The sequence below is a fragment of the Vanessa tameamea genome, chromosome 11 (assembly GCF_037043105.1).
Source record: "Vanessa tameamea isolate UH-Manoa-2023 chromosome 11, ilVanTame1 primary haplotype, whole genome shotgun sequence".
Classification (NCBI taxonomy): domain Eukaryota; kingdom Metazoa; phylum Arthropoda; class Insecta; order Lepidoptera; family Nymphalidae; genus Vanessa; species Vanessa tameamea.
In genome coordinates, this window is record NC_087319.1 from 5,116,338 (window position 1) to 5,134,215 (window position 17,878).

The following is a 17,878-nucleotide window of genomic DNA, read 5'->3' on the forward strand; positions in this document are numbered from 1 at the left end:
ATCCAATGCAGTAAACAAAATCAAATAAATATATGATAATCTTCAGGACATATGCTAGTTAGATAGTGTTTTGAAAACGTGATATAATTAATTTGATACGATAGAAAAAAATCACAAAATTACCTCTAATAAAATCTTTTAACGAATAAAATCTATAGTTATACATACATGTCGTATTTATTTTTTATGAGATTTATGATTGATCTTACTTCACTCTGTTTGCCGCCATCTTTTAGAATACTCGGGCGTAACCTCGTTACCTTGGTAAGCTATTAGTTTAGGCTTGCCGTTTTTGTCGATTGTGTAAGTGTGTGTGTGCGATTTTTAAGGACACTTAGCTCTTGTAGTCCTTTTAATGAAAACCGCATCAAATTCCGTTAAATAGTTAAGAAGAAGTTAACGAAGATACAGAAATGAGCAGAATTTGGTTTTGTTTTATAATATTTGTAGAAGTAAAGCTTTCTAAGGTATCCCGCTTAAAATCGCATCCCAAAAAAACACAATAATTTCAAGTACTGTAAAAGTTATAAAGACAATATTCATAAATATTACAATATTAAAAAAGTATATATAAATGTACATTTCTTCACCCACTCTCTTTAGAATTAGAAAAAGGCCGGGTACGATATTAAATATGAAATTCCTAGTCATCGCACGCCTCAGTCCCTCTGTAGCCCGCGCCAGCAGACACACTCCGTGCGAATATTTAATGCGCTCTCAGAAGCTACAGCTACAGCCGCTTACAAACAACGCAGACAACGCCTGATCAGTATTATTATACGTGTACGGTTTACCTATTGTCATGTAGATATTGGTATATGTGTATTTTATAAATATACCACACACCCTCTAGTACATTTTCAAATGTCCTAGCCTAAAGGTTGTCTGGAAGAAATCGCTAGTAAGCGATATTGCCGTATTTTGTGACGCTGTATGCTAAATGTTATGGTATAAAGGTTTGTTTATCGTTTTTTTTTTTTTTTTAATATTTATATTGTAGTGTAAAATAAAGAGTTAAAAAAGTATTTATAAAATTTTATGTGATCAAAAAAGAAACACCACTATAGAGCTAAGAAATCGTTGATTTTACGAATGTAATTAAAAACGACCGGAGCACGAAATTTAACATGAATAAATTTCCTATTTTAAAAATTTTGTTTTTTAAAATAAACGTTTGTCGTTAAAACGCTTCGTCTGAAAGTTGCTCTAATAATGACAACAGTTATTCAGAATTCATTCGACTTCCCCTCGTGGGCAGAACGATGCGAAACATTGAACAAGTTATACTCGCAATTGACAGAGCTTTGTTCGATTTTTTGTATAATTCTGTTTAATTTTACGTTAAATATTAACATAATGTTGATCAAATAGAATATAGCAAAGAAATGATTTTTTAAACAGAGTTTAGTAAAGATAAAAATAAATTTCTTCATTACAAGTTTTATTAAACATTATATAATAACATGCATAATATAAGTATATAATTTTATACTTACTCATTCCTTTAACACTCATATAAGTGCTCAATAAATGTCGACAAATAATAATTAACAGTTTCCAATAGTTCAACAAACAAACTTCGATGAATTAACAAAAACTGCCATTAGAAAAATAAAAATAACTCGCAATATATTAGAGAAAAAAAGAAAAGTACGATATTAATTTAAAATAAAAAATATCATTAAAGGACATCTAGATAAAATTTAAAACGTCCATCTTGAAAGTTTTTTAATAATATATAAAAAGCAGAAAGAAAGCAGACTTGTTTGTTTGAATTTTGTAAAAGTACGACTGCGGTTTTTACTGAAAGTAAATAAATACATTTATATTACAAACGTTCAATATTCATAAGTGAAGAACGTGCAAGTAGATTTTTAGACAAATTAATAAAAGAAATCCGCAATACAAACCTTAAGTTACATAATATGCAAAATCGTAAGCGTGGAAGATACTCAAATGCAATACTATCTGCGGCACTACGAACAAAGTTTCTGAACTTTGCTTAGCAATTTACGTGCAGCGTGCTTTTGAAAAGAAATCTTCGCTTTATGTCAATGAAATTTTATCTCTAGACACGGTATCTACTTACAAAGTTCACATCTGGCATCGAGTATTTATATACAACTAGCTGCGCCCTGTGGTTTTAGACTCGTTTTGATTGCTATTATCGCGCAGTGGTTGAAATTTGACATTAATTAATTTAGAAAATTAGCGGCAAATACATATATATCAGATCTAATCTGAGGGAAAACAAAACGTTTTGTTTTGGATCTTGTTTATTGAGAAAGCTATGTAGCTGTACAAATAAACTAGAACTAGATTGATAAATTGTTGATATGATTGATAAGTTGTAATAATAAAAGCCCGCAAATGTTCCGCACGTTGGAAAATGATCTGATCTTCAAGAGGAAGGTATAGGGTGTAATCTATCACGGTTCTAAGGGTTGGTGTGCATGGTGCATATATCCATTCGATAGTTGTAGTCATATCATATTTCCTAAAATATTTTTTATTAAACTTAATTATCTATTGGAACACAATGGAATTTATAAACCTATTCGCCAACGAAAGCGCGCCTTTCGACGCGAAAATAATTATTTTTTAATGAAATATAATTTAAAATATATTTTTTGTCTTTTTCCTCACTCATACTTATATATCTTGTACACACGCATCGCGTCACTCACTCATACTAATGCAAGCAGATTATAAAAACATATGTGGAGCGCTTCGTGATTGAAAAGATCCGTATAAGGTTGATTTAAAATCGAATGTCTATAAATCTTGATTTTCTAGTAATCAAAATTTGTATTTAATTAATATATAAATAAATCACATTTTTATTTTAGTTATTATTTTTTATGAATAAGAGAGACGTGCGTCTTCCCTAGACCTAATTTGAATATTTATTTGCTTAAATATTATTAAGAAATAAATGAGGAATATCGTGAGGAGATTATTATTTTGTTTATCGCGGAATCGTATTTCCTGCATACTAGCCATTAATTCTCTGAAATATAAATATACCTATTTAATATGTTAAATCTAGATTTAAATGAAGTGATTTGTTTGTATCCATGTAATTTTATAAATATAACTATTAATTTAAATATACACATATATTCAAGTTTATAAATAAAAGTAGGAAAACATTATTTTATTACAGCAATCTATTCTAAGATATCTCGAAATTCATTTAAAGCGTGATGCAGTACGGTAGAGTTGACTATTTATAAGAACGGATTAAATATCAACCTTATTCCCATATATTGTGATTTCATATTCGATTGGCGTTCACGCAACATTATTGTCCAAACCAATTTAAATTCTACATTCTGTGAAAGATAGATTCGTTTTGCGCGCAACCAAATATATTATTCCAAAAATTAGTCTTATTGCGTTCGAAATAAGATAGTAGGTTGTGAGTTAATTATATGTTTCGATGGTAACCTTTAATTTTGTTTTCATTGCACGTTATTGCAAGTGAATTTCCGATAAAGAGTTTCATTGAAGTGGAAGTTTGGTACGATCTAAAAGGATATCGGCGATCGCATGGAAGGAAGTTTTGACGACACAATATGCAAAGTTTCAAAACTCTTAACTTTCTTAAAGACGGAAGGTCTCATTATTGACCTCTTCGGATTCTAGTTTCGATATTTCTATATTCTTCTTAATATTTAAATAGCTTCGTATCTCGATGGATAAATGGCCGGATTTTAGCGAACAACGGAAATTTTTTGTTGTATTTTTTTGCAGTCGGTGCATTTGTTGTCCGTTATGTACCTGTTGTTATATTTACGATTACGATAAGATTATGGATTCCAAGTTTGGTCTGGATGGTATTCGGCCAGCCGGTCCATGATGGAGTCATCTCTATTATGGATTGCTTTTAAGTAGTAATCAATAATCATCTTGCTTATTACATTAAAATTTATCTTGATTTCCGTGATTAACTTCTAACCCATACCGCAACTATGCGAAAAATTACAATCTGACTTTAAAATTACAAAATAAATAAAATAATTGTTAAAATTCTGTTAATTTACAATTGATTCTGTTTCATTTTGAATCGATTTATTAAATCTATATTAATGTTATAGAGAAATAAAATTTGTTTGTATTTATGTAGGGGGTTATAATCTCTGGAAATAATGACCCAATTCTATTTTTTTTTATTGGTAGATAGCAACATTAGTCGCGAGTGCTTCAGGGTACACCCGTAGCGTATTTAATGTTTACTTTATAAACTAACTAGTAATGGATATACAACGTACACAATCAATGAAATAAAAAAACGTTTCGAGCCCTTATCAAGTTGAAATAATATTTAACAGATCAATTCGAATCCAAACAAGTCATTTAACGCGCATTACGTAATGAAAATCCGAGCGATCAGCTGATCTGACGCGAGCATCCTGATTGATGACGCGCACATTTACGAGTGCACTGTGTACCTCATCAATGATCGGTATGACAGCTATTTTATTAATCTCCCGGATTGCGATCGGGTTTTATTGTTTTTAATACAGGTAGATTTAAAAATACGTAAAGAACACGTAACAGCCGACATGTACTAGTAGCTAAAACTTTTTTTTTTATTATATACATAGGTAGGCAGAGGAGCAAATGTATACCTTATGGTATATCCCCGCCCAACATTATGCTCGAGCGAGGACTTCTTTGCTCAATAGTGGGACATATACAGGCTTAATTTGTTTACTTTATCGTTTTTTTTATTGCACAGATGGATGGATAAACGACCATGGATGTTATGTAGTCACCATCGTTTATAGGCATTGGCGAAATCACTAAGACATTGGCTTGGTATAAATACCTCCGACAGAATTTCATTCGGATATCTCAACCACGGCGTAAATGCGAAATGGATTATAAATCAAATATCTAAATCATATCTTTTCTTGAATAAAATCAAATCGTTATTGTGCCTGTGCCAATGAATAAATAAAGAAAAAATATGTCCGGTCATTCATATGGTCAATGAATGGATATTTATTTGTGCAAATTACATTAAAAAAGTGACTCGTAGTTCACCTAGCCCGTTTTATCTATACATTCATAAAATTTAAAATTGTGATCAAATGGATACAGATATATCTAAATTATTTTAATTGTTTTTTCCCTTTTCAATTAGTTTTTTACTTTTTTGTTAAGAATCGCTGTAATAAACTGTTCTATGGTTTTAAACATATTAATAATTAATTAATTTAAGTTACTCAAGATTAATGTAACTTTAATTACGAATGTAGCTTCAATTCCTGTTTTTTTACACGTTATAAAGATAATTACAACGAAACTATCCAAAATTTTAAACATATAAGATATTACTTTAATTATAGTGTTTGGAGTTCTTGAAAATGTAAATAATAAATTGCATTTAAACACTATGACTGAAATATAAAATTTTATTTGTTCACTTGATGTAAAAATTCGTTATCCTAAAAACGACTTCGATCAATCAATCCAGACACTTGGGTGGGTTAAGTACTCCGTAAAAATACTTTTTTTCTTGAAATTATTAGCTGAGCACCTGAGCCCGTTCGTTTCCATACAATTTCGTTCAATTTTCTCCATCCAATATTATTTATTGACTAAGACCTTTTTGTATTATTTATAGAAGATGATTATTGTTTATGACAAATATACTATAAGTTATATATTTAAATAAATATATATATATATATATATATTGACGTTTTTAATAAAAAAAATCTTGTTATTTACGTTTAAAGATAGTTTTTTTATGCATATAGTTATATAGATATGTATTTTGTTTTAAATCCAAAATAATTATGATGGGTAAATTAAAATGATTAGTATTATCGTCGCAGATAGTTTATTCACGATCTATATTATAAGTGCGATCGAAAGTATGTGTTTTACGTTTCATAATATGATCGTAGTATTTTAAATTACTCATTTTGATACAAATGAAACGAATGTGTTCAGAAATCACTTCTCAGCTCTAAATCGGACCGTCACCCGGCGTTTATTTCCGTCCGGACAGCAAGAGAACTCAAAATAGAAAAGTCCACCATCTCTCCTCAGTGGCGCAGCACGCACGCGAAATTGAACTAAATTAAAATACCTAAACTAAACATTTGCGTGTTTACGAAACCGTGAAATTAAATCCGTCTCTTATTTTCAAATTCAAAGTGTCGAATAAAAAGTGTGAAAGAACTAAAGCGCTTAATGCGTCCGCTCTCTATGATGGTACGACCACAAATGGCGGCCATCTTTTTTTTATTTGCCACGTGGCTTAATTTGGCTTTGGGGTGTGAAATAGACATGGCTGTTTATAAAGTGACCATCAAATTTTTGTGGAGTGAAGAAACATTTCCTAAAGATTATCCTTTATATCGGCCTAAAGCACAGTGGTCGTCTGTCTTTGGTTTGTATGTTTTATTTTTCACTTCCTTTGTTAGGTCATAAACAAAATTTACGATTACAAAACGTTTCGGATACAATGTGTGTGTTGAAAATACAACCATTGATAAAAGTTTTATTTATCCGTTCCTTTACAAACGGTCAGCGCGGCGAGATCAAAAACCTAATACGAAACAATAGACAGGACGTCCGCTAATTCATTTCGCTATATCCAAAAAACTTACTCGTCAACTTCATCGAAGCGGCGATTACACAAAAGTTCCGCCTCCATAAGCGAATTTTTTTTGTCGAAAACATGCCTCTTCGCCGGAAACTTTTATTTATGTAATTAGAACAATCGAAAAGACAATCGGTGGAATGCCTTTGGAGGGGAACTAGAAAGAAGTTTTTCTTTTATCTTTGAAGATAAGTGACATTTCGCGGCTTCTCTCGCTCGAGATAGGGCGATATTTATTTGTCTTTACTTTTTGAAAGGGAGATGTTATCCAAAACGCTCTATTTTACCTGATCGCTCTGAGACATCAGCTTAAGGTTGTTTTAGATAAGGTTATTGAATTGAAATTGAAAGCTTTACTTGATATGAAATCGTAAAACTTTGATGTAATCGAAATGACTCGTATATTTTGCTTCTAATTTAAGAGAAAATAAGTAGTTGTTACTTTGCCGACATAATATTTTCGAATACATAGGTAATAATAAATTAATTACTATTTTTATTCGATATTCGATTCATCATTTAAAATTCGCTAGTAATATCATATGAATTTGAATGATATACATACATTTTTATTGTAACATTTTTTCCAATGTGTATGTTATATAATAAAGTTCTAAATCAATTATTTGATTAAATAGTACCTTTAAATAGAACACTAGAGAATATTTCACACGAGTGATTCCTCAAGAAACAAAAAGTATACAAATACGCGTGAACCTAAAAATAAAACGGATTTAACTCAAAACAGTACAAAAAAATGTCAACCTGTGCTTATGAGCGGACGTGTTGTCTCTTTCAAAGGAAATAAAAATAAATAAACGTCACTCTGAGATAAAATGAACAAAGCCGAAATTTAAAACAATTAAAGACTACTCGTGACACGAAAACATTGCGAATTTTATTATAAAATAAGTTGATATTGAATTATCTGATAGGAAACGAATCTTCGAACGCGACGCTTTGTGAGCGGCATTTGTTCTTTTTTTCCAGAGAAATCCTTTTGTTTGGTTTCAATCAAAAGGGCCGAGGACATAGGGCTGCGGATCATTATTACGAAATAATCCTTACTAATATTATACATCGGAAAGTGTGTTTGTTGGTTGATCCTTCTTTTATTGCCAACATTTTTAAAAGCACCGAAAGAGGTAGTTTTATTTTGGATTTAGATTGACATAGTATACTATCCATGTATGGAATATATTTGTAGTAATATTCTGTTATCGTGAATTGGATGAGACCGAATGAATTCCTATGTAATTTTACATGAACTCATACTAAATTATGTACTTTTATGCCGAAGTACAGGGTTTGAATATTGTAGCTGTTTATATAACAAACGGCTGTTTTTTTTTTTTGATATAATTTTAATATGAATAATTATAGACTTTGAAATAGTACGAAAGATACTTTTTATCGCGGAAAAACTTCACGGTTTCTGTGGGATAGATTCAATTAATTACGGTCTAATAAATAGCGGAACGGATTTTGTTAAATTTTCGTAAGACTTTAAATCGTAAACATAAACCTTCTAACACGTTCAAATAAAACAAAATGTTTTTGTGGCATAGCTATTGAGTATAATTTTGTGATTCTCCCTACATAATAAAACGACTAAGCGGATTGTGACAAAATCAAACTCCGTGTTTGGATGTGTATATGTGAGTGTTTGGATGTGTATATGTGAGTATTCGCATGTGGTAATTCGCGCGTTTGTTGTGTGTGCGGCCGCCCGAACCTTTCGGTGTGTGCGTGTGTACAATACGTACATCCAACATTATCATGAATTGGCTTAAACATCAACATAAATAAATCCACTGAAAGTAAAAAAATATCAAAAATAAAAAGCATAATGTTTTCAAGTTTTTAATCTGTAGGTCGTAAATCGCAAAATCGTAATTATTCTTTTGTAACGTTTACCTTGAGAAAAATAAGATATCGACTTCATACAATTTTTATCGTAACGTTCTCGTTTTTCATTAGAAGCGTACATAATATAATACTGTTTTTGACAATATTTGATGAAAAATTAACTCTTATCGAGAATTGCTTGAGAAAATCCCGGTGCGAATTCAGTATAAATTATTATATGTATAGATTATGAAATTAAAACTTGCCATCGACGTTCCTTATACAAAGACAATAACTTAACATTGTGTCTCCGAAGGTCTATTACCGAAGGGGTGAAAAGGGAGTAAGGGAGGAGGTGTTTATTTACAATAGCATAGTTTTTTAACACTTGGACTATTTTATTTATACGTATATATTAATATATGTACTTCAAGGCTTTAGCTACTATGGTATCTCATCAGATATTCTACCGTCAAACAACAGTACTCAGTACTGTTGTGTTCTCGTTTGAAGGGTGAGTGAGACAGTGTAACTACAGGTACAAGGGACACCTTAGTTCCCAAGGCTGGCGGCGCATTGCCGATGTAAGTAATGGTTAATATTTATGACGGCGCCATTGTCTATGGGCGGTGGTGACCATTTACCATCAGGTTGCCCCTATGCTCGTACGCCATTCTATATTATAAAAAGCTATGGTAAATAGTGTATCTATTTTATAATAAAACATAATATTCTTTAATTATAATTTCGTATTATTAATTTAGCTAGTATAGTAGAAGGTACATATTATATAAACTTATTAAAAACACAAAAATGGAGATAAGGTAAGATACGAAACAATCTAGTACTTTATAATCATTATTCTATATTTCTATCTCGACATTCTACTAGTCTATAATGCTTAGACAAGACACGATAAATCAAACGAAATAGTTCACAATGTTCTCTAAAATTAATTGCAGTCATAAAATCGAGGCACAGTACTCTCGTGATTGTAAGGAAATATATATCACTTTCATTATGTTATGGAAAATTTTCGACGTTTTCTTATAATATGGCCTTGAGGGTAAATTGAACTAGCTACGGAGTTCGGTAATAAATACAGCAATAAATTTAGATTCTAATTTCGTATGTTCGTATTTGGAAGATTTATATTATATACATAAACTTTGAAAAGTTTTAAGGAACCGACAGCTATAAAGCTAATAACAAAAAAGTATCGCCCGGAAAAATGCTACAGATTTATTATAATATGCCAATGATAAGTGAGAACACACGCGGGCCCCGATTTTTACATACATAATGTAATTGAATTTATATGTAAAATACACCAAAATATACTGAAACTCCACAAGCATTCGACATATCACGTGATCAAAGATTAACAAAAGAATGGCGGTAAAAATTGATGAGACTTGAATCGAATACAAAACACATAACTGCTGAGCTCTATCCTAGAGATCAATAAGTTCAACTATTTAAGAGTACAACGTAAGGGTAATCGACGTAATTATGACAATGTGTTTGCATATTCATTCACACTCAATGCAAAGAAACATTTTTAAAAACAAAAGCAAGTCAATTTATTACGGTATAGCCACTTTGAACTATCTCTAATCGTGCCTATTGTACTGTCGACTTTTGCATAAATAATTGCCATGTTTACAATACTAAGTTTATAGATAGGCGTCTTGGTGAATGCATGTATTTTTTAGGTATTTCTAGTTTTGTATATAGGCCTTTTTAAAAGATACGTTGATTAATATTTACACTAATCACACAAATACAACACAAAATTGAGTCGTTATATTATAATTCAATTTATCAGTTCAGTGTTATATAATTAATACTACTTTTTTTCTAATTAACTGCAAGGTCAATTACACTGACGTAAATTACCAAAGTTTGCCAGGTACATTGAGCGAAAACTACGGTTCCCATAATCAGGTATACCTCCGGTCATACAGACACACTCAGATATAGATATGAAATTTTTTAATTACTGGTGATGAGTAAGACCGATGAAATTGATATTGTATTTAACTAGATATGCAATCAATGCAATCTAGTTAGATTAGCAAATTTAGATAGGTCTATTACATATGGAACTAAATAAAAAATCATTTTTCTATTGCTTTTTTTTTCATTTTACCTGAATTTCCCGTGTTCTAGACCACAAATATGATCTAGATAAATGATGATGATGAATTGACAAATATCACATCAATTAAAATATTTTATACATCATTTCTTTGCGGCATTGCGTATATCATATACAGTTGTCAAGACAGTTGTCAGACAAATATAACTCATCAACACAATATATGTTGGTTTAGTACGTTTTTTTTTGTAAAATGATTAAATTACTGAATAGGTTTTGTGATCGGTCGAACTATTGTTAAATTTTTACTTTACTAGTAGTAGTGCCACACTGCATACCTTCGGGTTGCAGGCGAATGGGTCGGCACGCCCGCGGAAGTACCACTCCCTCACTTAAAATCGGCGTAAAGTGGTAGCTATGCTACCGGGTTTCGTCCGGTATATGAGAGTCCCGGAGGCTCGATCCCCCTCCCCCAAAACAGAATGTGCAGAATTTGGTTTCATTACCCCAGGAGGTTACCATCAGCGACTGCGGTGGAGAATCCCTCTCTGGGCATCCATGCTCAGGACGTACACCACCTGAGCAGGGATGCCCAGGCTGCCCTCCGAATTCTGGGGGGGGGCAATTTTGCGCTCGCCACTGTTCGGGGCAAGCGGAGCAGGCAACGTAAGGCAACCCCTACCACCCACACTGTGGACTTCTGCAACATAAGGAGACGCAACTCCAACTTGAACGCCGTTCACTTTCACCTTGAGACGGCGAAGCCGGCCTTGCTCTTTCTTACCGAGACCCAGATATCCTCTCCAGATATCCTAAATTATACATAACACATATTTTTTATCTGTTTTAAATGTATCTAGGAAATAATAATTAAGGAACCCAAAAGTCCATACATTTATAAGATTACTTCATTCTGATCTTAATATTATAAAAACAAAAACTTCAAAAAGAAAGGGGATACACACATAAGAATATACAAATTCATAATCCTAATAATAGTTGGTTTAATAGCTTTCCAAGTATCTACTCATCTAAATTCTCTAATCCCAAATATGTTCGTCTAAACGAACATATATCACATGCAATTAATATATAATTTTACATCAAACCTTACTTAAACTTCCTTCTTATGTTTTATCGCCGGTTCTTCTAAGATATAATGTATTTCTTTCTGAACCGGTTGTAGAATTTCGTGTGAATGAATTATGTCTGTTGAATGCTCTTAGCATAAATATTAAATAAAGATTTCAACTTTGACTTGGATCTGCCTTTAATCCAAATCATAATTTATTTAAAAGTGTAACGAAATTGAGCCCACCTTTTGTTGTTTTAGGCCAATCTCACAACAGGTCCTACAATCTTTACCACATAGACGAAGTTGCGAGGAAATCAGTTCGTAATTTTGCCCAATTTGGAAAATTAGATGAATTGGTACAAGAAGGTGACGAGGATCAGAGAGTTTACGACCAATTCTCAGCTCCGTCGGTCGGAGACGGTACAGGTGAAACTGGTAACATGGTGTTTCTAGATGGAGATCATAGCTTAGTAAGTGTTTTGTTATATTAGGTTAAAAAAATATGCACAATTGAATATAGAACATGTTTTATACATTTTTTGTCGTCGTGTTTTTATTTATTAAGCGGTTATTCAATGTACGTCATGTTTGCTTTAATACTATTTTATACATAAAATAAAAATATAACATACATTTTTAAATCATATCTAATAACCTTCCGCAGAACTATCAAATAATATTAACATAAAGTAAAATATATTTTGATTTAGATTCGAACCTTTGAATATGTTTTGGTGATAAAATAATAATTTATTTAAATAACTTTATTGTATTCTATTTATATTTAATATGTACATAAGATAAAAATAATTTAAACCTCATAAAAACATATTCTTATTAACAAATCCACTTTCAGATTTCAGTTATGTCTCGTATCATACCTTCGCCGGATTGGTTCGTTGGAGTAGACTGCTTAGATCTATGTATTGATTCGTCGTGGATTGATGAAATAACACTTGATGTAAGTATAAATTTTAATATTACTTACACGTTATATTAAAACGAATAATTATAATTTTATTGAAATTAAATATAGGCTTAATTTAGTTATAACTAATTTCGAAAACTATTTCATCCGTAAACTTAGTCTTTCGTCAGAAAGATAATAAAAAAATTTAAACACTTATCTTATATTAACATTTCCAAAAAAAAATATTCGGCAATAGACTATTTTATTTATCATCTATATATTCGTAGAAGATGTGCTTTACATTTAAATTTTAAGTTTCTTGGAATACGTTGGAATTTTGAGTTTCGTTAAGGCAAATAAAGTAGTTTAATTTGAAAATTTAAAATGAGATAAAAACCATTTAGTCACATTAGGGATATCGTTCTATTTTAGTTGGAACCTCTGGATGCTGGAGCAGCAAGTGGTCTCACTTTTACATCCCCACGCTGGGAAACCACTCCACCAGATCCTGTCAGTAAACATGGCCCTCGTCACCCAAATCACCCAGCTGCTGGTTTCTATTACCCAAACCTAAGAGAGTTACCGGCCATTGCCAGAATAGAAATTTCTAAGGTAAGATAAGGTATAGAAAACACAGTATTTAAACAAATTTCAATTGATTTCCCTTTTAAATTGACTAAACTTCTGTTAATTAAATTCAAAAGTTGAAATTCTGCTAATGAACAGAATTGTTAAGACAGAATAATACAATGCGATTGTATTAATACTAAGTATTGTATTTGTACATTATTTAAATACAATTAAACATTTTATCTTTAAAATTTTAAACATTTTTGTCAAATAGGTAAAAGAATACTCAACAAAGCAACTAAATGATTTAGCTCGAAAGGAACTTCTTCAAAATTTGAAGTTAAAAGACAAACGTAAAGGTTCCCCGAGGAGAAAGGTAAACATCGTCGAAAATTATCAAGAATCAGAGAGAGACGTAACTACAACGAATTACGTCGAACAACTAAAAGACCTCGAAGAAGATGCAGTTGACATACCATCACATAATTTAGCTGACAACAATGTTATTGTTGTTACTAAACCTCCAATTACGTAAGTTACATACAGCCAATATATATATATATATAATTATAGTTATATTAATAAAATGACAAACGTAATCAATTATCCTGTGACGTTTAAAAGAATATTAACAAATAATACATAATATATGCGCCTTTTGTTTATTTAACAAACAAACTAAAGGCACATATATATTGCAATTTAGCTATAAATACTATTGATACTGATCTGCATACCTCCATCTGTACTCTCTCAAAGCCGATATTACATGTTAGACTAAAGCCGGTCGCTTAAGCCTCCGGCTGTTTGACGACAGGCGCATCGGTTGAATGATCGTGGTAGTTCTGATCAATCGTATTAAATGTTATCTAAATGTCACATACCATTATGTTCAATAAGCAAGTCGTCACTGTCGTAGAGCTGAAAATCATTGAGTAAATTTTCACGTAAACACAGAACTAGAGACAAAATGACAATTATATTACATTTCTGATTTAATGTGGATTTAATTGAGATTTGATTTGAGGACAGTATAGAATATCCATTCATTCATTAAAGCGCCCCCTCTACGTTAAATTAACCTGGTTTTAATAAACATTAATATAATCTAATTCGTATAGTTCTGCTTCCTTTACTCTTAGTCTCACGTACACTAAGACACCATGTAAGCATGAACGCCACTCACTCATACTAATACACTCCGATAGTTATTTAACGTGGAAAGGCGCGCCTATGTGATCGAATAGATCTATAACATCAATATGGTATATAATTAATTTGCCCAATAAAAGATTCATCCTTGCATTTTTTGTCTGGCTTATATATGCAGAAGTATAATTAAAATCACCTTTAACTTCTCTTTCATTTCAGTACAACGACAGTCCAAGAATTCGATAGTCATCTTAAGAATATGGATGACGTCGTCCTAGCTGTGGCTCACGGCAGAAAATTTGGATTAGGAAAGCATCTTCCAAGGCATTTTAGATCTCGTCTACACCACGCTGTTAATAAAATACAACGTAAGTGAATAATACGTTATAATAATTTACTTGCTGCGCTTTCATTTGGTTTATATTTAATTCAATACTGTAACATGACGATTCATAAAATCTTTTATAGGCTTACTTGAATAAAGAATATTTTGATTGATTGATAAAGAACGTTCTGAAATATTAAAAATTCGATTATGATCTATAAAATCCCTCACCTCCCCTCACCCTTGACCTTAACCGTTTCTAATACACACATTTTCTTTTGTACTATATAAATAAAATGAATTATAGACATGGTCATTAAATTTGATAAGCAATATCATACATTTTTTATTCACAATAAATTTCTATAGAATTGTTTCAGATATAGTTACACGCTTAAGCTTTTGGGTATATCATATTTGGACGTATTATGTATTAATAATATTTTATTTAATCAGCTGAAGATTGCCTCGTATCAGAATGGAGTGATTGGACACCATGCTCTGTGACCTGCGGTTTCGGTGATAAATTTAGAAGTCGTCGCGTCGTGCGAGAGAAAACAAAGAACGGACGCAACTGTCCCTCTCTAACTGATAGACGGCACTGCGGCGACATTAACTCTTGCGCGCACATTGACTACTTTGAATGGTGAACATATTAATTTTAAACTTTTTTAATTATGTTTTACAATTTTACCCTCATTAACTTGAATTAAGACTATAAATGATTAACGATAATATTTTGTTTTCTTTACTACGTCAATTAAAAAAATAATTTATATGGAAATAAATATAAAAGCGACAGTACTGGCCAGTTAAGGGTTTCTTTATTGTTTTTTTTTTATATATATTCTGTTATGTAGTTCAAATTTTTTTTTTTATATTTTGATATAATTACAAATACGATTTCATTTTTAGACTTATGGAGTCAAACATAACATAATCAGCCTGTAAATTTCCCACTGCTGGGCTAAGACCTCCTCTCCCGTTGAGGAGAAGGTATGGAGCATATTCCACCACGCTGCTCCAATGCGGGTTGGTGGAATACACATGTGGCAGAATTTCGTTGAAATTAGACACATGCAGGTTTCCTCACGATGTTTTCCTTCACCGCCGAGCACGAGATGAATTATAAACACAAATTAAGCACATGAAAATTCAGTGGTGAAAGTGGTCAAACATAAACACGTAGGATTTCATTGTTAGTATTTCATATTATAAAAGCTTGAATTATGAATTATTAAATACACTTGAAATTATAGTCATAATGTAATAAATGTATATAATTTATTAATTTTATACATTTCTGTTTATTTAATATATATTTATAACTAGCGAGCCGCCCCAGCTTCACAGGGGTGCAATTTATTAATAAAGAAAATGGTGAGTGCGCTTTGCAAGAAAATACTAAGTAGGTATTTTTATTTTATAACGTTTATTCATTTATTAATTTATAAACGTAAGTCATAAATTAGAAAAATTAATGATTGTTTAAAAGTTAAATATAGATCAAATAGTGCACGACTCAAAGATTGAAATATGAATAAATTTAACTGCCAAGGTAAACATTATATTGTTACAAACATTTATCCGAACACCAGTTTTGCATCGAACGATTTTTTTTTTTCGTTGTACGTAATTTGAAAACGGTGATCTCATTTTAAAGTATTCATGCGAACGTCAGTGTAAAAGACAATAGTTCCTAATATATATAAAACGCCCAAGTTAACTAACATATTTAGTGGAGTAAAGATTAATTATGAATTGGCGAAAATGACTTTTAAAGTGATATAGGTACGAGCAAATGGGCCACCTGATGCTAAGTGATCACCACAGCCCATAGACAATGACGCAGTAAAAAATATTAACCATTCCTTACATCGCCTCACTCACTCTTCAAACCGGAACACAACAATACTGGGTACTGCTGTTTGGCGGTAGAATATCTGATAAGTGGGTGGTACCCAGATGGACTAACACAAACCCCTACCAGGTGGTAGGTAGCCTTACTTACTAGGTAGTAAGTAAGTAAACTAAAGCAAGTGACTTCGCAAATAACATTAACATGCGGGAAAGTTTAAAACAAAAATGAAAAATCTTGTTTATAAACAACATAAGCTTAAATGTCAAGTAAAACTATAAAGTCAAATGTACTAGAAATCTCGTTATTTATACAAGAAAACCGTCGTAAAGCAGTTGAAAACTTTATAGCGGTCAATGGGCATAAAGGCAAATAAAATTACGAATTATAATTTAAATATTTCATACGATAATAAACAATCCTTTTAAACTAAAGGTGGAGGTCTCATAGGCCCGCTCGGAATCATACTAATTAGAAATATTTGATAGCTCTATCAAAGCTTTTTTTACATATGTGTTATGTGCGAATAGCAAGGCGGGACCTAAAACCCTACATACCCTGATACGAGAGCCCGTACTGTCCCCCCGAAGAAACGGAATGGATAACGCTGGTTTTTTAGTCGGTGGGTCTAAATAATTGAAAGGCTAAGATCAACGAACCTACAGACAAAGATACAATACAATTATTATCAACCAATGAAAGTGCTCTCGATGAATGCATGATGTCCATTTTACATAGATCTATCTACGCGGAATAATATAATAAATATTGAACATTATGTACCAGTTACATAAATCAAATTGTCGGAAACTTGTTTTATTGGATCATGTATCAGCAATATTTCATTTGGAAGATAACAAAAACGCTTACCCTGGTAGTCCTGGTCGTAAAGTGCGTTGAAAACGTATATTTTCGATTACCTAACCTCTAAAACGAATCATCCAGCGAATGCGTAGATACGCAATACGTTTTGTACGAATACACGATACCAAAGTACCAAACCAATAGTGGTCACTGACTGAGAAAACAATGATTGTTGAAATTAGAGATCGTCATAATTCTCAAAATTGGCTTTCGACGAAAAGACATAACTCATGTCTGAAAAATAAACGCTCTCTCACAAATAAAAACTGTCAATGTTAACATTGCAGTATGTGTTATGAGTACACGGTATGAATATATACATATATCTCAATCGATTTTTTTATAAATACGTCATCGTCATCATGATATATTAAATTATAATACAGGACACAGTGTACCAAAAAATTGTCATTTCTATACTGCGGACTTTTATATCGCCATACTATTTACCTCAACAATATTATATCCAGGGGTTATTTCCCAACATGCATAATGAGTATACTGTACAGGTATGTAAGTATCAATAAAATCTGCGACATTGGTCTAGCCATCT

General features: G+C 31.7%; 1 protein-coding gene across 1 annotated transcript; it reads left to right on the top strand.

The window, feature by feature from the left end:
• Positions 1-6,052: 6,052 nt before the first annotated feature.
• Positions 6,053-15,333, top strand: LOC113400828 (spondin-1-like). The gene is made up of 7 exons (XM_026640499.2): positions 6,053-6,409; positions 11,905-12,116; positions 12,503-12,607; positions 12,989-13,168; positions 13,401-13,657; positions 14,498-14,646; positions 15,060-15,333. The coding sequence occupies exons 1-7, from the start codon at positions 6,211-6,213 to the stop codon at positions 15,251-15,253; spliced, it is 1,296 nt and encodes a 431-aa protein (XP_026496284.2). The 5' UTR covers positions 6,053-6,210; the 3' UTR covers positions 15,254-15,333.
• Positions 15,334-17,878: the final 2,545 nt, after the last annotated feature.